Here is a 25,130-nt window from a genome sequence, read left to right on the forward strand (position 1 = left end):
AGACCACTGCATTAAATCATATCAATGGCTGTCCGGGCATGCTGAGAGTTGTAGTTTTGCAACATCAGGAGGTCCTAGAGATCACTATTGAAGGGTTAGGACCAAACCTTAAAGGGACCGGTCAGATTCGCTTGCAACTGGTTGCACAGGTTAAATCACCAACACCAGGCAGCACCCATAGGGTTAATTCTCCCTTTTGGACTCTTGCTCCCGTATTCTGCAGGTGCCTTCGTACATTACGAGAGATAAGCCATTAGGCTCTGTTGATCTATAACAAGCTCCGCCTACTTGCAGTATCTCAGTTTCCGAAAATCTTATCCCTGTTTACACTGTGATATTCGCACCTGCTGCATGCCGGCGTAGTTTCCAGAGGTAGCAGAGCTGGAATCGCAATTTACAACCCTGCAGCGCTGTATGTGCACCATGACAAGAGTAATGCAGCAGGTTTACCTACCCAGATAACACACACTTCGTTATGAGATGACAAACTCAGCTCTGCTACGTCTTACAAACTCAGCTCTGCTATTTCTTACAAAATCAGCTCTGCTATTTCTTACAAACTCAGCTCTGCTACCTCTTACAAACTCAGCTCTGCTATTTCTTACAAACTCAGCTCTGCTATTTCTTACAAACTCAGCTCTGCTATTTCTTACAAACTCAGCTCTGCTATTTCTTACAAACTCAGCTCTGCTATTTCTTACAAACTCAGCATTGCTACGTCTTACAAACTCAGCGATGTTGCATCTGACATGCTCAGTGCTGCTGCAGCTAACAAACTCAGCTCCGGCGTATCCAAGTTAGCTCAGCTACATCTAATAAACTCAGCTCTTATTCATCCAACAGACTTAGCTCTGCTGCATTTAACAAACTCAGCTCTAAATCATATAACAGACTTAGCTCAGCTACATGTAACAAACTCATATCTAATTTATATAACAGACTTAGCTCAGCTACATCTTACAAACTCATCTCTAATTCATATAACAGACTTAGCTCAGCTACATCTAACAAACTCAGCTCTAACTCATACAACAGACTTAGCTCTGCTACATGTAACAAACTCATATCTAATTTATATAACAGACTTAGCTCAGCTACATCTTACAAACTCATCTCTAATTCATATAACAGACTTAGCTCAGCTACATCTAACAAACAGCTTCAGTGCATCCAATAAACTTAACTCAGCTACATCTAACAAACTCAGCTCTAATTCAGCCAACAGACTTAGCTCTGATGCATTTAACAAACTCCGCGCTGGTGTATCCTAGAAACTTAGCTCAGCTACATCTAACAAACTCAGCTCTAATTCACCCAACAGACTTAGCTCAGCTACATCTAACAAACTCAGCTCTAATTCACCCAACAGACTTAGCTCAGCTACATCTAACAAACTCATCTCTAATTCATATAACAGACTTAGCTCAGCTACATCTAACAAACTCAGCCCTAATTCATATAACAGACTTAGCTCAGCTACATCTAACAAACTCATCTCTAATTCATATAACAGACTTAGCTCAGCTACATCTAACAAACTCAGCTCTAATTCATATAACAGACTTAGCTCAGCTACATCTTACAAACTCAGCTCTAATTCATATAACAGACTTAGCTCAGCTACATCTAACAAACTCAGCTCTAATTCATATAACAGACTTAGCTCAGCTACATACATGTAATGTATGCGTTAGTAATGCAGTGTTTCTCAACCCGGGTGCCTCCAGCTGTTGCAAAACTACAACTCCCAGCATGGGAGTTGTAGTTTTGCAACAGCTGGAGGCACCCGGTTTGGGAAACACAAATGCAATGTGTGTGTGTAGTCTGTGTATGTATATTGTGAGTAATGTTTTTGTGTTGTGTGCAGTGTGTGTATGTATTGTGTATATTGTATATATACAGTGTATGTATTTATGTATATTGTATGTAGTGTTTTTTTTTGTATTTGTGTATATTGTGTGTAGTGTGTGCATGTTGTGTGTTGGTGTATATTGTGTATGTGTACAGCGTGTGTATTTGTGTATAGTGTGTGCATGTTGTGTGTTGGTGTATATTGTGTATGTGTACAGCGTGTGTATTTGTGTATAGTGTGTGCATGTTGTGTGTTGGTGTATATTGTGTATGTGTACAGCGTGTGTATTTGTGTATATTGTGTGAATTTTGTGTGTTGGTGTATATTGTGTGTGTACAGCGTGTGTATTTGTGTATATTGCTTGTAGTGTGTGCATGTTGTGTGTTGGTGTATATTGTGTGTACAGCGTGTGTATTTGTGTATATTGTGTGTACTGTGTGCATGTTGTGTGTTGGTGTATATTGTGTGTACTGTGTGCATGTTGTGTGTTGGTGTATATTGTGTGTACTGTGTGCATGTTGTGTGTTGGTGTATATTGTGTGTACTGTGTGCATGTTGTGTGTTGGTGTATATTGTGTGTACTGTGTGCATGTTGTGTGTTGGTGTATATTGTGTGTACAGCGTGTGTATTTGTGTATATTGTGTGTAGTGTGTGCATTTTGTGTGTTGGTGTATATTGTGTGTGTGTACAGCGTGTGTATTTGTGTATATTGCTTGTAGTGTGTGCATGTTGTGTGTTGGTGTATATTGTGTATGTGTACAGCGTGTGTATTTATGTATATTGTGTGTAGTGTGTGCATTTTGTGTGTTGGTGTATATTGTGTGTGTACAGCGTGTGTATTTGTGTATATTGCTTGTAGTGTGTGCATGTTGTGTGTTGGTGTATATTGTGTGTACAGCGTGTGTATTTGTGTATATTGTGTGTACTTTGTGCATGTTGTGTGTTGGTGTATATTGTGTGTACAGCGTGTGTATTTGTGTATATTTTGTGTAGTGTGTGCATGTTGTGTGTTGGTGTATATTGTGTGTGTACAGTGTGTATTTATGTATATTGTGTGTAGTGTGTGCATGTTGTGTGTTGGTGTATATTGTGTGTGTACAGCGTGTGTTTTTGTGTATATTGTGCGTAGTGTGTGCATGTTGTGTGTTGGTGTATATTGTGTGTGTACAGTGTGTGTATATGTGTATTTGAGTTTACAGTGTGTGTGATGGTGTATATTGCGTGTACAGTGTGTGTATGTTGTGTGTGTTTGTGTACAGTGTGTGTGTTGGTGTATATTGTGTGTGTGCAGAGTGTATTTTTGTGTACATTGTGTGTGCAGTGTGTGCATTTGTGTTTAATGTGTGTACAGTGTGTATGTTGTGTGTGTTGTTGTATATTGTGTGTACAGCAAGTGTGCTTGTGTATATTGTGTGTAGTGTGTGTATGTTGGTGTATATTGTGTGTACAGTGTATGTTGTGTATATTGTATGTGCAGTGTGTGTGTTTGTGTATATTGTGTACAGTGTGTGTATATTGTGTGTGTGCAGCATTTGCGTTTGTGTATGTTGTGTGTGCGTGTGTGTTTGTGTATATTGTGTGTATTTTGTGTATATTGTGTGTGCAGTGTGTGTGTTTGTGTATATTGTGTGTGCAGTGTGTGTGCAGTGTGGGTATATTGTGTGTGTACAGCGTGTGTTTGTGTATGTTGTGTGTGCAGCGTGTGTTTGTGTATATTGTGTGTACAGTGTGTGTATGTTGTGTGTGTGTGAATATTGTGTGTACATCATGTGTGTTTGTGTATATTGTGTGTACAGTGTGTGTATGTTGTGTGTGTGTGAATATTGTGTGTACAGTGTGTGTATGTTGTGTGTGTGTGAATATTGTGTGTACAGTGTGTGTATGTTGTGTGTGTGTGAATATTGTGTGTACAGTGTGTGTATGTTGTGTGTGTGTGAATATTGTGTGTACAGTGTGTGTATGTTGTGTGTGTTGGTGTATATTGGCCCAGATTTATCAAACTGTGTGAGAGAAAAAGTGGAGGGATTTTCCCACAGCAACCAATCGCAGCTCAGCTAACAAGCTCTGGTAAAGTGAAAGCTGAGCTGTGATTGGCTGCTGTGGGAAAATCTCCCCACTTTTTCTCTCACACAGTTTGATAAATCTGGGCCATTGTGTGTACAGTGTGTGTTTGTGTATATTGTGTGTACAGTGTGTGTTTGTGTATATTGTGTGTACAGCGTGTGTTTGTGTATTTTTTGTTTACAGTGGGGGAGATTTATCAAAACCTGCCCAGAGGTAAAGTTGCTGAGTTGCCCATAGCAACCAATCAGATCGCTTCTTTCATTTTTGAAAAGGCCAGTGAAAAAAAAAGAAGCGATCTGATTGGTTGCTATGGGCAACTCAGCAACTTTACCTCTGGGCAGGTTTTGATAAATCTCCCCTGTGTATGTTGTGTATATTGTGTGTACGGAGTGTGTGTTGGTGTATATTGTGTATACAGTGTGTGTATGTTGTGTATATTGTGTGTACAGAGTGTGTGTTGGTGTATATTGTGTATACAGTGTGTGTATGTTGTGTATATTGTGTGTACGGAGTGTGTTGGTGTATATTGTGTATACAGTGTGTGTATGTTGTGTATATTGTGTGTACAGAGTGTGTGTTGGTGTATATTGTGTATACAGTGTGTGTATGTTGTTATATTGTGTGTACAGAGTGTGTGTTGGTGTATATTGTGTATACAGTGTGTGTATGTTGTGTATATTGTGTGTACGGAGTGTGTGTTGGTGTATATTGTGTATACAGTGTGTGTATGTTGTGTATATTGTGTGTACTGAGTGTGTGTTGGTGTATATTGTGTGTACAGAGTGTGTATGTTGTGTATATTGTATGTACAGAGTGTGTGTTGGTGTATATTGTGTATACAGTGTTTGCATGTTGTGTATATTGTGTGTACGGAGTGTGTGTTGGTGTATATTGTGTATACAGTGTGTGTATGTTGTGTATAGTGTGTGTACGGAGTGTGTTGGTGTATATTGTGTATACAGTGTGTGTATGTTGTGTATATTGTGTGTACTGAGTGTGTGTTGGTGTATATTGTGTGTACAGAGTGTGTATGTTGTGTATATTGTATGTACAGAGTGTGTGTTGGTGTATATTGTGTGTACAGAGTGTGTATGTTGTGTATATTATGTGTACGGAGTGTGTGTTGGTGTATATTGTGTATACAGTGTGTGTATGTTGTGTATATTGTGTGTACGGAGTGTGTGTTGGTGTATATTGTGTGTACAGAGTGTGTATGTTGTGTATATTGTGTGTACAGAGTGTGTGTTGGTGTATATCGTGTATACAGTGTGTGTATGTTGTGTATATTGTGTGTACGGAGTGTGTTGGTGTATATTGTGTATACAGTGTGTGTATGTTGTGTATATTGTGTGTACAGAGTGTGTGTTGGTGTATATTGTGTATACAGTGTTGGCATGTTGTGTATATTGTGTGTACGGAGTGTGTGTTGGTGTATATCATGTATACAGTGTGTGCATGTTGTGTATATTGTGTGTACAGAGTGTGTGTTGGTGTATATTGTGTATACAGTGTGTGTATGTTGTGTATATTGTGTGTACGGAGTGTGTTGGTGTAAATTGTGTATACTGTGTGTGTATGTTGTGTATATTGTGTGTACAGAGTGTGTGTTGGTGTATATTGTGTATACAGTGTGTGCATGTTGTGTATATTGTGTGTACGGAGTGTGTATTGGTGTATATTGTGTATACAGTGTGTGTATATTGTGTATATTGTGTGTGTACGGAGTGTGTTGGTGTATATTGTGTATACAGTGTGTGTATGTTGTGTATATTGTGTGTACGGAGTGTGTTGGTGTATATTGTGTATACAGTGTGTGTATGTTGTGTTTATTGGGTGTACAGAGTGTCTGTTGGTGTATATTGTATGTACATCATGTGTGTTGGTGTATATTGTGTATACAGTGTGTGTATGATGTGTATATTGTGTGTACGGAGTGTGTGTTGGTGTATATTGTGTATACAGTGTGTGTATGTTGTGTATATTGTGTGTACATCATGTGTGTTGGTGTATATTGTGTATACAGTGTGTGTATGTTGTTATATTGTGTGTACAGAGTGTGTGTTGGTGTATATTGTGTATACAGTGTGTGCATGTTGTGTATATTGTGTGTACGGAGTGTGTGTTGGTGTATATTGTGTATACAGTGTGTGTATGTTGTGTATATTGTGTGTACGGAGTGTGTTGGTGTATATTGTGTATACTGTGTGTGTATGTTGTGTATATTGTGTGTACAGAGTGTGTGTTGGTGTATATTGTGTATACAGTGTGTGTATGTTGTTATATTGTGTGTACAGAGTGTGTGTTGGTGTATATTGTGTATACAGTGTGTGTATGTTGTGTATATTGTGTGTACAGAGTGTGTGTTGGTGTACATTGTGTTTACAGAGTGTGTATGTTGTGTATATTGTGTGTACAGAGTGTGTGTTGGTGTATATTGTGTATACAGTGTGTGTATGTTGTGTATATTGTGTGTACGGAGTGTGTGTTGGTGTATATTGTGTATACAGTGTGTGTATGTTGTGTATATTGTGTGTACTGAGTGTGTGTTGGTGTATATTGTGTGTACAGAGTGTGTATGTTGTGTATATTGTATGTACAGAGTGTGTGTTGGTGTATATTGTGTATACAGTGTTTGCATGTTGTGTATATTGTGTGTACGGAGTGTGTGTTGGTGTATATTGTGTATACAGTGTGTGTATGTTGTGTATAGTGTGTGTACGGAGTGTGTTGGTGTATATTGTGTATACAGTGTGTGTATGTTGTGTATATTGTGTGTACTGAGTGTGTGTTGGTGTATATTGTGTGTACAGAGTGTGTATGTTGTGTATATTGTATGTACAGAGTGTGTGTTGGTGTATATTGTGTGTACAGAGTGTGTATGTTGTGTATATTATGTGTACGGAGTGTGTGTTGGTGTATATTGTGTATACAGTGTGTGTATGTTGTGTATATTGTGTGTACGGAGTGTGTGTTGGTGTATATTGTGTGTACAGAGTGTGTATGTTGTGTATATTGTGTGTACAGAGTGTGTGTTGGTGTATATCGTGTATACAGTGTGTGTATGTTGTGTATATTGTGTGTACGGAGTGTGTTGGTGTATATTGTGTATACAGTGTGTGTATGTTGTGTATATTGTGTGTACAGAGTGTGTGTTGGTGTATATTGTGTATACAGTGTTGGCATGTTGTGTATATTGTGTGTACGGAGTGTGTGTTGGTGTATATCATGTATACAGTGTGTGCATGTTGTGTATATTGTGTGTACAGAGTGTGTGTTGGTGTATATTGTGTATACAGTGTGTGTATGTTGTGTATATTGTGTGTACGGAGTGTGTTGGTGTAAATTGTGTATACTGTGTGTGTATGTTGTGTATATTGTGTGTACGGAGTGTGTGTTGGTGTATATCGTGTATACAGTGTGTGCATGTTGTGTATATTGTGTGTACAGAGTGTGTGTTGGTGTATATTGTGTATACAGTGTGTGTATGTTGTGTATATTGTGTGTACGAGTGTGTTGGTGTATATTGTGTATACTGTGTGTGTATGTTGTGTATATTGTGTGTACAGAGTGTGTGTTGGTGTATATTGTGTGTACAGAGTGTGTATGCTGTGTATATTGTATGTACGGAGTGTGTGTTGGTGTATATTGTGTATACAGTGTGTGTATGTTGTGTATAGTGTGTGTACGGAGTGTGTTGGTGTATATTGTGTATACAGTGTGTGTATGTTGTGTATATTGTGTGTACAGAGTGTGTGTTGGTGTATATTGTGTATACAGTGTTTGCATGTTGTGTATATTGTGTGTACGGAGTGTGTGTTGGTGTATACAGTGTGTGCATGTTGTGTATATTGTGTGTACAGAGTGTGTGTTGGTGTATATTGTGTATACAGTGTGTGTATGTTGTGTATATTGTGTGTACGGAGTGTGTTGGTGTAAATTGTGTATACTGTGTGTGTATGTTGTGTATATTGTGTGTACAGAGTGTGTGTTGGTGTATATTGTGTATACAGTGTGTGCATGTTGTGTATATTGTGTGTACGGAGTGTGTATTGGTGTATATTGTGTATACAGTGTGTGTATATTGTGTGTGTACGGAGTGTGTTGGTGTATATTGTGTATACAGTGTGTGTATGTTGTGTATATCGTGTGTACGGAGTGTGTTGGTGTATATTGTGTATACAGTGTGTGTATGTTGTGTTTATTGGGTGTACAGAGTGTCTGTTGGTGTATATTGTGTGTACATCATGTGTGTTGGTGTATATTGTGTATACAGTGTGTGTATGATGTGTATATTGTGTGTACGGAGTGTGTGTTGGTGTATATTGTGTATACAGTGTGTGTATGTTGTGTATATTGTGTGTACATCATGTGTGTTGGTGTATATTGTGTATACAGTGTGTGTATGATGTGTATATTGTGTGTACAGAGTGTGTGTTTGTGTATATTTAGTGTAGTGTGTGTTGTTTACCGCACAGACGCCCGCTCTCTATTCCGCTTTGTGCTCTACGTGAGATCCTTTCCATTCAAGAAAAAATTCAATGACTGCAACACGATTCTGGAGAGCGCATGTCCTCTGCACATCCATTCACAAATCCAGGCAAACCAATGAACGTCAGGGGGTACAGTGCACAGATACACACACACTGAATACACACACATACATATACAAAGACACACACATACATATACAAAGACACACACATACATATACACAGACACACACATACATATACAAAGACACACACATACATATACACACACATACATATACATATACACACTGAATACACACACATACATATACAAAGACACACACATACATATACACAGACACACACATACATATACACACACATACATATACATATACACACTGAATACACACACATACATATACAAAGACACACACATACATATACACACACATACATATACATATACACACTGAATACACACACATACATATACAAAGACACACACACACACATACATATACACAGACACACACATACATATACACACACACTGAATACACACATACATATACACACACACTGAATACACACATACATATACACACACACTGAATACACACATACATACACACACATACATATACAAAGACACACACATACATATACAAAGACACACACATACATATACACACACATACATATACACACACATACATATACAAAGACACACACATACATATACAAAGACACACACATAGACACATTTATACACACATATGTACACAAACATACATCCCTAGATCCAGATATGCAGTATTCATACAGACAATAACACAAACACATTACATATATATACACAGACACACACACACATATATCTATCTTTCCCATATCTATCTATCTATCTATCTATCTATCTATCTATCTCATATCTATCTATCTATCTATCTATCTCCTATCTATCTCCTATCTATCTCATATCTATCTATCTCATATCTATCTATCTATATATCTCATATCTATCTCATATCTATCTCATATCTATCTCATATCTATCTATCTATATATCTCATATCTATCTATCTATCTATCTATCTCATATCTATCTATCTCCTATCTATCTCATATCTATCTATCTATATATCTCATATCTATCTCATATCTATCTCATATCTATCTCATATCTATCTATCTATCTCATATCTATCTCATATCTATCTATCTATCTCATATCTATCTATATATCTCATATCTATCTATCTCATATCTATCTATCTATCTCATATCTATCTATCTATCTATCTATCTATCTATCTCATATCTATCTCATATCTATCTATCTCATATCTATCTATCAATCTCATATCTATCTATATATCTCATATCTATCTATCTCATATCTATCTATCTATCTATCTATCTCATATCTATCTCATATCTATCGATCTCATATCTATCTATCTATCTATCTATCTCATATCTATCTATCTATCTATCTCATATCTATCTCATATCTATCTATCTATCTATCTATCTATCTATCTCATATCTATCTATCTATCTATCTATCTCATATCTATCTATCTATCTCATATCTATCTATCTCATATCTATCTATCTATCTATCTCATATCTATCTATCTCATATCTATCTCATATCTATCTATCTATCTATCTAATATCTATCTATCTATCTATCTATCTATCTATCTCATATCTATCTATCTCATATCTATCTATCTATCTATCTTTCTATCTCATATCTATCTATCTATCTATCTATCTCATATCTATCTATCTAGTGTGACATCCCGGCGCTTACAATGACCAAGCTCCTGAGATAATGCAGCATTCTGGATCCCTAATATTTTCCTAAATACAGAGTCGACCATCACTGCAGAGCGACGCTTCCCGAGCTTAAAGCGGTAGCCACCTAATGTTTCGTGCAGCATAACCATTATTGCAGAAAGGCAATGTTAGATGTAGCAGAGCTGAATATGTCATTTCATTCTTTTACGGGCTGCATCAACTTGATGATTAAGATAATGCAGTAGGTCAGTGTTTCCCAAGCAGGGTGCCTCCAGCTGTTGCAAGATACCAACTCCCTGCATGCCTTTGGCTGCCCTGACATGCTGGGAGTTGTAGTTTTGCAACAGCTGGAGGCACCCTGGTTTGAAAACACTGCAGCAGGTTGACCTACAGTATTACAGAAAACCACACACTATAAGATGATGCTATGGAAGCGACTTACACCAAGTGACAAACTCAGTTATACTGTATCTGTCAAACCCAACTCAGCTATTTATCCCTCTCTATATCAGACTTTCACTACCATGGTGCCTCCAGCTGTTGCAAACCAGCCAAAAGCTGTCCGGGCATGCTGGGAGTTTTAGTTTTATAACAGCTGGAGGCACCCTGGTAGGAAAACTCTGCTATATATATATATATATATATATATATATATATATATATATAAACACAGGACAGACCAGGATTTAGCTGGAATTGATGGCTGCGGAGAGATTTACGGTTTCCTGCTCGGCGCAGACCTGACTTTTTTGTCCTTTTTTGTCATTCGCGACATTTCGGAATGTGACTTCTGAAAACATCCTGCATGAAAACTCGACTTCAGTGCAGGAACAACCTAAGAAAGTTATTGTTACTGGAGTTACTGTTACTAAACCAGTCTTTCCCAACCGGGGTGCCTCCAGCTGTTGCAAAAACTACAACAACGGCTGTCTGGGCATGCTGGGAGTTCTGCAACAGCTGGAGACACCCCGGTAGGAAAACACCTTCTTCTACTATAGTCACAAACTATCCCGAGGACTGACCGGGGGTAACATTCCCAAATGATCTGCAGCCCAGCGGGTCCTCAGGCTGGAGTGACTGTCCCCAGGGGCGCTGAGTGTCCAGTGTATTAAACTCCACACAGGGCTACCACCCCCTGTTTCACGCCAATTTGTACGCTGAATTATTTAGTGCTTTCCAATAGGTAATCTATAAGAGCTTGACTGACGGTTCTTCATGTACAGGCGACGTCTCGATTCTTAACGTTTATCTGCAAAATGGTTTGTTTACTGGAGGGTCTCAGTTACACCCCCCTCGGCTGCGGTGGACGGGAACAAAAGACGTGCCCATCAGGTCGACTTTCGCACTTTCCCGGCTCTAACGTTTAACTCCATCTTGGAAAGTTTGGAGCATCCTGCATGGTAACAGCGGTCTATATTAAGGGGCATCAGTCACCTGCGCCAAATGCCAAATCTTAAAGTGCCCAGAGATTGAGTTTTAACAGAGCAGCATTGGAGGAGCTCCTTACCCCCCCCCCCAACTCCCTTCTTCTCCAATGTGTCCCCTAAGACAAAGAGAATGTAACCACAACTAGGAGGCAAAGTCAACAACAGGGACCCGACTCCAAATTTACCTTGAGTCCTAGGAGTTTTAACAGAATTGCATTGGAAGAGCCCCTTACCCCCCCCCCCCCCCCTTCTCCAAGAAGCTACAATGTATCTATTAAGACAAAGAGAATGTAACAAGGACTAAGAGGCAAAGTCAACTTTTCACAGATAGGGACCGACTCCAAATCTACCTAATTTAAGGAGCTTGAGAGTTTTAAAAGAACTGCATTGGAAAAGCTCCTTACCTTCAATCCCCCCCCCCCCCTTCTCTCCAAGTAGCAACAATGTATCCCCCAAGACAAAGAGAAGGTAGCAATGACTATGAGGCACAACCTTTCACAGATAGGCACCAACTCCAAATTTACCTTGAAGGGTCATAATGAAAGGAGCTCAAGAGTTTTAACTGAACTGCATTGGACAAGCTCCTGCCCCCCCCCCCCCTCTTTCTTCTCCAAGTAGCTACAATGTATCACAAAGAGAATGGAACCGACTGTGAGAAAAGTCCCAACTCCACTGGTCAGGGCCAAAAAGCTTATAAACAGGGGAACTATTTATAGTAAATATTTATAGTAAATATTGGTGCAATAAACACACACACAGGAAAACACAACACAAAGACGACACAAACAACCCCCCCAATCCAGAAGAAATGTCCTCTACCTTCCAGTTCACTCTCCATTGACTTTCCAGCTTAGAACAAGTCCACAGTTAGAAAGCTCATTCCTGGCCAAGCCCGGTCATAATAAGTTTTAGGAGGGGGGGGGGGGGGGGGGGGTCTCTCTTTTATCCCCCCTGTTCCTCTAAACTTCTGGAGTAAAAAAAATAAAATAAAAATAAAAAGATTTTAAAAGGCAAAAGCCACGTGTGAAGGTAAACAGAGCTCTGCTTGTCGGCTGCTGAATAGTTGGCCACAGTTTGGAGTTGAGCTCCAGCTCTGTGTGGGGTGTTATAGGGGGGGGGGTGACCCCTCAGCAGAACCTCTCCCTCCCTCTAAGCTTTGCCCCTTGGTTGCCTCTCAGGACTCCAAGGGTTGACTTTCCATGAATGCCGGTCTCCGGAGCTGTCCGCGGGATGTGGTGCTGGACGACTCTGCTTTGTTTGCCCTCAGATGACAAGTGTCTGTAGCCTCTGTGAGGAGGAGCTTCCTCTGCCTTCCTCTGCCTCCTCTGCCTCCTCTGCCCCCCTCTGCCTCCTCTGCCTCCCTCTGCCTCCCCTTGGATTGCTGGAGAAAGCAGCTTCTTTTGTCCTTTTGGTGCCTCCGTACCTGCAATGCTGCAGAACAAGCTCCTCTATTCTCTCCTCTCTGCATTATGACAAATCAAGGCAGCTGAGCTGTAAGCACCAGAACAGGCAGGGACTGAAAATAGGCTCTAAGGGTCTGATGGGAACTGCAGCAAGAGGGGGAGAGGGAAGGGGGTGTCACAGTAGAGCCCCCTCCTCACAGATAGGAGACCCCCTACTCACAGACAGGAGAGCCCCCAACTCACAGACAGGAGACCCCCTACTCACAGACAGGAGACCCCCCAACTCACAGACAGGAGACCCCCCCAACTCACAGACAGGAGACCCCCCAACTCACAGACAGGAGACCCCCTACTCACAGACAGCAGACCCCCTACTCACAGACAGCAGACCCCCTACTCACAGACAACAGAGCCCCCCAACTCACAGACAGCAGAGCCCCCTACTCACAGACAGCAGACCCCCTACTCACAGACAACAGAGCCCCCCAACTCACAGACAGCAGACCCCCTACTCACAGACAACAGAGCCCCCCAACTCACAGACAGCAGAGCCCCCTACTCACAGACAGCAGAGCCCCCTCCTCACAGACAGCAGAGCCCCCCTACTCACAGACAGCAGAGCCCCCCTACTCACAGACAGGAGACCCCCCAACTCATAGACAGCAGAGCCCCCCAACTCACAGACAGCAGAGCCCCCTCCTCACAGACAGCAGAGCCCCCTACTCACAGACAGGAGACCCCCCCAACTCACAGACAGCAGAGCCCCCCAACTCACAGACAACAGAGCCCCCTCCTCACAGACAGCAGAGCCCCCCTACTCACAGACAGGAGAGCCCCCCAACTCACAGACAGGAGACCCCCCAACTCACAGACAGGAGACCCCCTACTCACAGACAGGAGACCCCCCAACTCACAGACAGCAGAGCCCCCCTCCTCACAGACAGGAGACCCCCTACTCACAGACAGGAGACCCCCCAACTTACAGACAGGAGACCCCCTACTCACAGACAGCAGAGCCCCCTACTCACAGACAGCAGAGCCCCCCTCCTCACAGACAGCAGAGCCCCCCTCCTCACAGACAGGAGACCCCCTGCTCACAGACAGGAGACCCCCCAACTCACAGACAGGAGACCCCCTACTCACAGACAACAGAGCCCCCCAACTCACAGGCAGCAGAGCCCCCTACTCACAGACAGCAGAGCCCCCTTCTCACAGACAGCAGAGGCCCCCTACTCACAGACAGCAGAGCCCCCCTACTCACAGACAGGAGACCCCCCCAACTCACAGACAGCAGAGCCCCCCAACTCACAGACAGCAGAGCCCCCATCCTCACAGACAGCAGAGCCCCCTACTCACAGACAGGAGACCCCCCCAACTCACAGACAGCAGAGCCCCCTACTCACAGACAGGAGACCCCCCCCAACTCACAGACAGCAGAGCCCCCCAACTCACAGACAGCAGAGCCCCCTCCTCACAGACAGCAGAGCCCCCCTACTCACAAACAGGAGACCCCCCCAACTCACAGAAAGCAGAGCCCCCCAACTCACAGACAGGAGATCCCCCTACTCACAGACAGGAGAGCCCCCCAACTCACAGACAACAGAGCCCCCAACTCACAGACAGCAGAGCCCCCTACTCACAGACAGGAGACCCCCCCAACTCACAGACAGGAGACCCCCCCAACTCACAGACAGCAGAGCCCCCTACTCACAGACAGGAGACCCCCCCCCCAACTCACAGACAGCAGAGCCCCCCAACTCACAGACAGGAGACCCCCCAACTCACAGACAGCAGAGCCCCCCTACTCACAGACAGCAGAGCCCCCTCCTCACAGACAGCAGAGCCCCCCTCCTCACAGACAGGAGACCCCCCAACTCACAGACAGCAGAGCCCCCCTCCTCACAGACAGGAGACCCCCCAACTCACAGACAGCAGAGCCCCCTCCTCACAGACAGCAGAGCCCCCTCCTCACAGACAGCAGAGCCCCCCAACTCACAGACAAGGAGACCCCCCAACTCACAGACAGCAGAGCCCCCCAACTCACAGACAGCAGAGCCCCCTCCTCACAGACAGCAGAGCCCCCCAACTCACAGACAGGAGACCCCCAAACTCACAGACAGCAGAGCCCCCCAACTCACAGACAGGAGACCCCCCAACTCACAGACAGCAGAGCCCCCTACTCACAGACAGCAGAGACCCCCTCCTCACAGAAAGCAGAGCCCCCCAACTTACAGACAGCAGAGCCCCCAACTCAGACAGCAGAGCCCCCCAACTCACAGACAGCAGAGCCCCCCAACTCACAGACAGCAGAGCCCCCCTCCTCACAGACAGGAGACCCCCAACTCACAGACAGCAGAGCCCCCCTCCTCACAGACAGCAGAGCCCCCTCCTCACAGACAGCAGAGCCCCCCTCACAGACAGCAGAGCCCCCTCCTCACAGACAGGAGACCCCCCTACTCACAGACAGGAGACTCCCCAACTCACAGACAGCAGAGCCCCCCAACTCACAAACAGCAGAGCCCCCCAACTCACAGACAGCAGAGCCCCCCTCCTCACAGACAGGAGACCCCCCCCAACTCACAGACAGCAGAGCCCCCCTACTCACAGACAGCAGAGCCCCCCTCCTCACAGACAGCAGAGCACCCCTCCTCACAGACAGCAGAGCCCCCCTCACAGACAGCAGAGCCCCCCTCCTCACAGACAGCAGAGCCCCCCTCACAGACAGCAGAGCCCCCCTCCTCACAGACAGCAGAGCACCCCTCCCCACAGACAGCAGAGCCCCCCTCCTCACAGACAGCAGAGCACCCCTCCCCACAGACCCCTCTTTGACAATTCCAGGACCTCTAGGATCTGTACTGAGAGCCCTGATGAAATATCAACCTGCCTGGATTATAGACACCACAAACAACCCTGCACCCCCTCTCTGTATCCCAGTGTTTCCCAAGCAGGGTGCCTCCAGCTGTTGCAAAACTACAACTCTCAGCATGCCCTGACAGCCGGAGGCACCCCGGTTGGGAAACACTGCCCTATCCCCATTCAAAGTCAATGAGAAAATGTACCCCCCCCCCTCCCTATTGTATTGTTTATTTGCAATTGCAACCTTGCAGCACATTTGCAGATGCATACAGCTACTACCCAGCAGTTGTTGATCTGCAATGCTATCTGGGCTTCCCACACACTGCAGGGGTGAGGATTACTACCCCTCCCCATCTCTGCTGAACTGAACACAAAGAAGTGCTGGCGTCTTGCTCTCTCCCCTTCGCTTTACTTGTTTCCCAGTCTCAGGATGCGGTCAGGAAGGGACGAAGACCCCCGCTCACGGTGGAACCCCTTTATATTTCTAGGAGTATTATGGAGCAGGGTCATCCTCTTCTGCAGAGGGTTCACTTTGTATTGTTTTGCTTTATTTGCCACTCCCGAATAGGTGCTGTGCAGAGAACTGGGTCGTGAAAAAAAAAATAAAGGAAATAAATAAAAAAATCCAAAGAGGGCGCTGCGCCGTATATAAGTGCTGCATCTCCTTTGTCTTAGAACCAAGGGGTCCTAGTGCTATCCCATTAATTCCATAACCTACTAAGGGGGGAAGGGACCTCTTCTAGGGGCAAAATTCCCTCCACAATTACAAGACAACCAGAGGTTTAGATTGTGGCGCTCTCTATACGGCGTGCGCCCGGTAGAAGTGGTTGTTTTACTCAAACAATGGCCAGTGCATTGTTGGGCACTAGCATGGGGTAACATCGGGCACTGCCCATGCCACTGGCATGCCTGGACATCTAATGGTCAGCAGTGTTTTCCATCCAGTGTGCTTCCAGCTGTTGCAGAACAGAAACTCCCAGCATGCACAATATACACAAATGTACACATGCGAACACACAATATACACAAACACACACACACACACACACACAACATACACACAGTACACGTAACACAAAAACACTATACACAACACACATTACATGAGCGCTTCCAGTTGTTGCAAAACAACGACCCCCAGCATGCACAATATACACCAACACACACAACATACACACACAACACACATAATACAAAAACACTGCACACAACACAAACACTACATCAATTCCTTCCACCCAGTGTGCCTCCAGCTGTTGCAAAACTACAACTACTAGCACGCACAATATACACCAACACGCACAACATACATAGACACACACACACACATTACATCATTGTTTCCCACCTAGTGTGCTTTCAGCTGTTGAAAAACTACAACTCCCAGCATGCATAAGATACTCGATTACACGCACAAACAGTATACACAAGCACACACAATATATACACATACTGCACACATAATACAAAAACACTACACAAAACACACACATAACATCAGCGTTTTTCACCCAGTCTCCCTCCAGCTGTTGCAAAACTACTACTCCCAGAATGAAGGGAGTTTTATTTTGCAGCAGCTGGAGGCACACATTATGGGGGGCATTTATCATTGCTTTTGCCCAATTTTCTGTTGTGTTTTGAGTGTTATTTTTTCAGCTAGATTTTTGCGCTATTTATTTATTTGTTTATTTATGCCTGCAGGTTTATATGTATATATTTATTTATGTGTTTAATTATACCTGTATGTATGTATGTATTTGTTTATTTATGCCTGCAGGTATATATGTAGATATTTATTTGTTTAATTATGCCTGTATATATGTATGTATTTATTGATTTACATGTTTGTTTTTTTTACAGTTTTTTCAGTATTTTATCACTCGTAGGGGGCGTGGCTTAGTGTGCGTAGGTAAAATTTCTTAAAATAATTTTTGCACAAAACTTGCACAAGTATTCCCCCCCCCCCCCAGGTGCCATAGGATGTAACAAGTTCATCATCAAGCATCCTTTTATTTAAAAAAAAAAATTATTTAAGGCAATTTCTTGAATTAGACACAGAAATAAAAAAATAATTAAAAGAAAAATTGCGTACATTTTCACACGAGTTTACATGATATACTTAGTCCCTTATGTAGCCATCTATTTATACCGCTCTGACACATGGACGCGGAGCCAACCCGAAAACTGACGGACCACACGCGTCCATAATCATTCGGAAACTATGTAAGTGATGGCGAGCAGCTAGAATTTGGAGCTTAAGTATATTTAGAACACTCCGGCCTGATAATAGTCCCCAGGCGTCAGGGAGAGCAAGATTATCTGGTTGGATCGCTTGAATGAAATGCATTCGGGTTTTTAAAGGGGAACTCTAATTCCAAGTGCAAAAAATTGAGAATTTTTGAGAAAATTAATTATGGCAATCTTAAGGCTCAAAATGATGCACCTAAAAGGGGTACTCCGGGGGAATTATTATTATTATTCATATATATTTTTTCAGATCAACTGGTGCGGGAAAGTTATACAGATTTGCAAATTACTTCTATGTAAAAAATCTTAATCCTTCCAGTACTTATCAGCTGCTGTATGCTCCACAGGAAGTTGTTTAGTTCTTTCCAGTCTGGACACAATTCTCTCTGCGGACACCTCTGTCCATGTCAGGAACTGTCCAGAGCAGGAGCAAATACCCATAGCAAACCTCTCCTGCTCCGGACAGTTCCTGAAACGGACAGAGGTGTCAGCAGAGAGCACTGTGGTCAGACTGGAAAGAACTACCCAACTTCCTGTTATGGGTGCGTTCACACGGAGTAAATCAAGAGTAATTCATGCCGAAAAATTTAAGGGCGGAAAAAATAATTATATAAAATAATTTTATTTTTGCGCGAAATTCTCGCAAAATTTGCACGGAAGAAGTGAAGGGTTTTTCAGCCATTTCCGCGTGAATTCCGCACAAATTCCGTGAAAATTCCGCCCAAAAACGATGTCAGGCGGAATTTTTTTTTACCATTGACTTCAATTGATGTCTGCTAGCGGATTCCGCTTGAAGAATGAGCATGTTCTTTCTTCAAGCGGAACGGAATTCAGCGTCGGAATTCCGCTAGCAGAATTTCCGCAGTGTGAACAGGACAGCGGAAAAATCATTGAAGTCAATGGGCAGAGGAGATGGGCGTTAATTTGGAGAGGAGAATTCAAGAGGAATTACTCGAGTAAATTCCTCTTGAATTACTCCGTGTGAATGCACCCTAAGACACACAGCAGCTGATAAGTCCTGTAAGGGTTAAGATTTTTATATAGAAGTCATTTGAAAACACTTTTCTTTTCCTCCGGGGTACCACTTAAATTTTTCACGTAATTATGTAATAGATTGTGTTTATTTATTGGTTATGTGCAACTGCACCACCAAGGACAGTGTTTTCCAAACAGTGTGCCTCCAGCTGTTGCAAAACTACAACTCCCAGCATGCCCGGACAGCCTTTGGCTGTCCGGGCATGCTGGGAGTTGTAGTTTTGTAACAGCTGGAGGCACACTGTTTGGAAAACACTGACCACGAGGTGGTCTTTAAAGGGGTACTCCCATGGAAAACATTTTTTTTTTTTTTTAAATCAACTGGTGCCAGAAAGTTAAACAGATTTGTAAATGACTTCTATTAAAAAATCTTAATCCTTCCAGTACTTTTTCTGGGCTGTATACTACAGAGGAAATGCTTTACTTTTTAGATTTCTCTGATGTCACGACCACAGTGCTCTCTGCTGACCTCTGCTGTCCATTTTAGGAACTGTCCAGAGCAGCATATGTTTGTTATGGGGATTTTCTCCTGCTCTGGACAGTTCCTAAAACGGTCAGCAGAGAGCACTGTGGTAGTGACATCAGAGAAATACAAAAAGAAAAGAATTTCCTCTGTAGTATACAGCCCCTAAAAAGTACTGGAAGGATTAAGATTTTTTAATAGAAGTGATTTACAGATCTGTTTAACTTTCTGGCACCAGTTGATTTAAAAAAAAAAAGTTTTCCATGGGAGTACCCCTTTAAAGGAATTTCCCCCCATGCATGGGGCGAATGGAATCGTGGTTAACCACACCCACTTTGCCAAATTTTTGTACTGCCAAAGCTTAGTGGAATCCGTTTGATGTTAGGGGACCCCTTTACTCCAGATGTGAGATGTCCTAATCAGAACTATCGTTTAGTGAAGTTGCGCAGGGTCACTTTACCGCGAGGAAAGAATAAACTTTGAAAGTGGAAAATGTCATTTGTTTACTCGACCTTGTATATTAACCCTATGTATCTTATCTCCATATGTTATTTCTTATATATAGCCCACAATTCCCTTTCACCTGCTTTACCTGAGCTCCTGCAAAGTGTCATAATATATAACAAAGGTGACGTTTGTTCTATGTCTTCTTATGGGCCCCCTCTACACCCCCTATAGCTATATCCCTGTTCTATGAGGTATTTGTCTTGGAACTGGTTTCCTTAAAGGGGTACTCCAGCGGAAAACTTTTTTTTTTTTTTTTTAAATCAACTGGTGCCAGAATGTTAAACAGATTTGTAAATTACTTCTATTAAAAAAAATCTTAATCCTTACAGTACTTATTAGCTGCTGAATACTATAGAGGAAATTATTTTCTTTTTGGAACACAGAGCTCTCTGCTGACATCACGAGCACAGTGCTCTCTGCTGACATCTCTGTCCATTTTAGGAACTGACCAGAGCAGCATATGTCTGCTATGGGGATTGTCTCCTACTCTGGACAGTTGTTAAAATGGACAGAGATGTCAGCAGAGAGCACTGTGCTCGTGATGTCAGCAGAGAGCTCTGTGTTCCAAAAATAAAAGAATTTCCTCTATAGTATTCAGCAGCTAATAAGTACTGGAAGGATTAAGATTTTTTAATAGAAGTCATTTCCAAATCTTTTTTAACTTTCTGGCACCAGTTGATTTAAAAAAAAAAAAAGAAAATAGTTTTCCACCGGAGTACCCCTTTAAATGGTTATGACTTATCACATTGTGTTTCATAACATATTAACTATTCACTTTAATAACCAAAAGGGACACCTTATCCCAGAAAAAAACACACAGCTCTAACGTCTTGGCCACTAGGTGTCCCCACTTGTCTGCAATCTGCTGTTCACTGCCTGTTGTCAGGGAAAATGTGTCTCTAGTAAGAGCTAGATCAGGACAAATTACAGTAAGTGGGGAAGGGCTTAGCATGTGCATTAGAGAGAGAGACTGTGAAAGCATGAGCTGTGTACCTGCAGGCTGAGCCAGTCTGCATGCTGAAGATGATCCACACTGTTCCTCAAAGGTAAATCCAGTGTGAGACAGAACACTGAGGGACTCTGTCTCCTGTGTAAATACAAGTGCACCTATTGTGGATGTCAACAGTCGTGCAGTCAGACCCCTGTTCCCCCACCTTGGATTGTCATCAGCAGCAACAACAACAACAGTTGTTCCGTGTTTAGTGTAACCCTTTTCTTGCTGTGCAACCACCCTCACCTTAACTTGTCATTATCAGCAACAGAGCATCAGTTCAGTGCTTAGTGTAACCCTTTCCTTGCTGGGAAACCCCCCGCCCCACCTTAGACCCACAAAAGGACACCAGGTTAGCTTCACCACCCTGCCACAGGTGGCATAACAGTTAAAGGACTACTACTCCTAACTGACCTACACCAACACTGGGGGGGGGGGGGTCTGGAGGGGGCTTTATAGGGAATGGCCTCAAGGGTCATGGAATGAGAAACATCTTTGAAGCTATTCTGTTCACCCCGCACCATATACCAGGACACTTCATCACACCGGTGTGTGACTCTAATCACAAGCCATCTGCAGCAGCGTGAAACAGTTGTCGCTAGTTTGTACTGTGGAGTTGCTGGCTCTGCGTACCTGCCAGTCTGTTGGGATGGTGTTGCACTTTAAATAATGAAGATATTTTTTGCATCTTATGTGGGTGAGTGCCATCTTCTGTTTCTACATTTTGGACGTTTGGAAACCCCAGCACCATATTGAGGGTTCACTTTGACTGTTGCTACGGGGCTCCCCTTCTCTTCTTTGTATGCCATTGGCCCTGTGTACATGATCTCATCCTGCTTCCATCTTCACTCCCCTATAACACCTATTATACTCCGATATTATAATGTTCTGAAATGATAATCATGACATTAAAAGTCACCTCAATGATTCCCGTCTGGCAGAGACAACACAGAAGCTAATAGATGGTTGTCACCATATGATAAATTCCGGCATTAATGATGTGCCAGTGCTCTGAATGCCAAGGGGATTCTCCTTCCATTAAGTTCCACACACGAGAGATAAAATGAATAAAGTGCCACCGAATGTGTATGCAACTAAGAATAGCCAATCGATATATGTACGCACCTCCCTGCGCTGGATTATTTAAGCATGTCCAATGCCCTATAAATTATCCGCAGTTAGTGTAGACGTTACACGTTTTTACTATGCGGGGCATGAGAGCACGGCTGAGGCGTCACGGGTAACCTTGGAAAGAGATTACGACACTTTCCGTATGTAGATGTCGTACATCACTGAAGAGTGTCACCTACTAAAATCCAAAGATATCCTATAAATATCCATCTCTGAGAGGCGCTTGTGTTACAAATTCATGGGTTTGTATGATTCCTGGAAAGCTAGGTAACAAGAATATGGCCGTCACTACACATCCCATATGGGTTGTCACTAAGCATTGTCTGAGTCCGTAGACCCCATGAACGTGCCTAAAAGTGGAATTGGGAATGTGGCAGCACCGGTCACCCCTGACCTCATCCAATGATAATGTTTCCCTGGCTTTTTTGAGGATTCTTCTCACAGTACTGCAATATGAGCATTAAGGTCCATTTACAAGAAGTTCCGACTTCATTAGTCACGGACTACGCCAACTCTTCTGCTGCCCATAATGGTCTTTGCCTGACCACTGTTTATGCCATGCCTGGCTGCCTTAACCCATGCACTAACCAATAGTGATTCCTGTCTATGACTTTGGGAAGGTTACCTGGATGGTGTCTACTGAATGCACCTGGATGGTGTCTATATATGCACCAGCCATTCCTTTTGGAGGCTACTCTGGGGGTAAAGACGTGAGGGTATCCCTTTTGGAAAGTTCACATCTCCATGTGCTGGACCCGCCTATCTCAAGCAGTCCCAAAGCAAGTGAATAGAGTCCCGGGTGTACATGCTTGACTATTGCCACACTTTCTTTGGGCACTAGGGACCTCTGTTCTTGTGATTGGTGGTGGGTTCCAAAGGTCAGAAGCCCATTAATCAGGTACTTATCACTTATCCCACTTATCTCTATGTCAAATCTGTTAGTGATTAGGTTGGTCAAATCAATGACTTATCAAGTGAAAAAACTGTGTCGCTCATCATAATGCAAATTGTCCCTTTGTTTAGATACCAGCAAATGCATTAGAAACAGGACATGCCACCTCTTTGTGTGTCCTCGTGACATGTCCTTTGGGTATATCCTTCGAGTGTGTCCTCTTGGTGAGTCCTTATGGCGTATCTTCCTGGTGTGTCCTCTTGGCATGTTCTCCTGGTGTGTCCTCCTGGCGTGTCCTTCTGGCATGTCCTCCTGGTGTGTCCATCTGCTGTGCCCTCCTAGCATGTCCTCCTGGTGTGTCCTCTAGTCATGTCCCCCTGGTGTGTCCTTTAGGCATGTTCTCCTTGTCTGTCCTCTAGGCATGTTCTCCTGGTGTGTCCTCTAGGCATGTCCTCCTGGTCTGTCCTCTAAGCATGTCCTCCTGGTCTGTCCTCTAAGCATGTCCTCCTGATCTGTCCTCTAGGCATGTTCTCCTGATCTGTCCTCTAGGCATGTCCTCCTGGTCTGACCTCTAGGCATGTTCTCCTGGTCTGTCCTCTAGGCATGTTCTCCTGGTCTGTCCTCTAGGCATGTCCTCCTGGTCTGACCTCTAGGCATGTTCTCCTGGTCTGTCCTCTAGGCATGTCCTCCTGGTCTGTCCTCTAAGCATGTCCTCCTGGTCTGTCCTTTAGGCATGTCCTCCTGGCACGTACTCCTGGTATGTCCTTCTGGCCTGTCCTACTGGTATGTTCTCCTGGCATGTCCTCATGGTGTGTCCTTTAGGCATGTACTCCTGGCATGTCCTCCTGGTATGTTCTCCTGTTGTAATACATCTCGGTGTCGGTGATATCTAGAAACACTTTGCTTTATGGTAAATTCCACAAATATCAATTGTTTTCTCTTGATGAGTGGATGATGGGGCTGTCTATATTGTGATGAGTGGATGATGGGGCTGTCTATATTGTGATGAGTGGATGATGGGGCTGTCTATATTGTGATGAGTGGATGATGGGGCTGTTTATATTGTGATGAGTAGATGATGGGGCTGTCTATATTGTGATGAGTGGATGATGGGGCTGTCTATATTACAATGAGTGGATGATGGGGCTGTCTATATTACAATGAGTGGATGATGGGGCTGTCTATATTGTGGTGAGTGGATGATGGGGCTGTCTATATTGTGATGAGTGGATGATGGGGCTGTCTATATTGTGATGAGTGGATGATGGGGCTGTCTATATTGTGATGAGTGGATGATGGGGCTGTCTATATTGTGATGACTGGATGATGGGGCTGTCTATATTGTGGTAAGTGGATGATGGGGCTGTCTATATTGTGATGAGTGGATGATGGGGCTGTCTATATTGTGATGAGTGGATGATGTGGCTGTCTATATTGTGATGAGTGGATGATGGGGCTGTCTATATTGTGATGACTGAATGATGGGGCTGTCTATATTGTGATGAGTGGATGATGGGGCTGTCTATATTGTGAAGAGTGGAGGATGGGGCTGTCTATATTGGATGATGGGGCTGTCTATTATACTTACTTGGTCCCATACTTATGTTGACCTTAATATGGACCTTCAGATGTTGCAAAACTAAACTCCCAGCATGCCCAAACAGCCGTTGGCTGTCCGGGCATGCTGGAGGTTTAGTCTTGCGACATCTGGCGGTCCGCAGTTTGGAGACCACTGGATTACAGGAAAAGCCCTGATGATATATACTGTATAACCCCCGGGGCCATATTTATTGATCGCTATCTGGACACAATCACCGCAGACTTCAGAGATGGGAATCATTAAGTCATTGTCCTACAAGTCGCACGCCGCTCCATCTGTCACGCCGAGGGATTAACATGTACAAGTTAAGCGGTTAAGTCATTTTCTACTAGTGATTCCAAGGGGAATTGGGATTAATTTTAAAAATAACTTTTTTT

At 43.3% G+C, this 25,130-nt stretch overlaps 1 protein-coding gene across 9 annotated transcripts in view; it reads right to left on the reverse strand.

Annotated features, from left to right (window-relative positions):
* LOC130293821 (calmodulin-binding transcription activator 1-like) overlaps window positions 1-25,130 on the reverse strand; it is a 1,711,968-nt gene that overhangs the window by 113,243 nt on the left and 1,573,595 nt on the right. Inside the window, exon 1 of one of the 9 annotated variants that reach the window (XM_056542970.1) lies at window positions 12,448-13,075. The exons of the other annotated variants lie outside the window; for them this stretch is intronic. Coding sequence (XP_056398945.1) covers window positions 12,448-12,466 — 19 coding nt within the window. The 5' untranslated portion in view covers window positions 12,467-13,075. Of the gene's footprint in view, window positions 1-12,447; window positions 13,076-25,130 lie in introns of those variants that run through there. 9 annotated transcript variants of the gene reach the window in all.

Source organism: Hyla sarda, chromosome 10, assembly GCF_029499605.1.
Source record: "Hyla sarda isolate aHylSar1 chromosome 10, aHylSar1.hap1, whole genome shotgun sequence".
NCBI lineage: Eukaryota > Metazoa > Chordata > Amphibia > Anura > Hylidae > Hyla > Hyla sarda.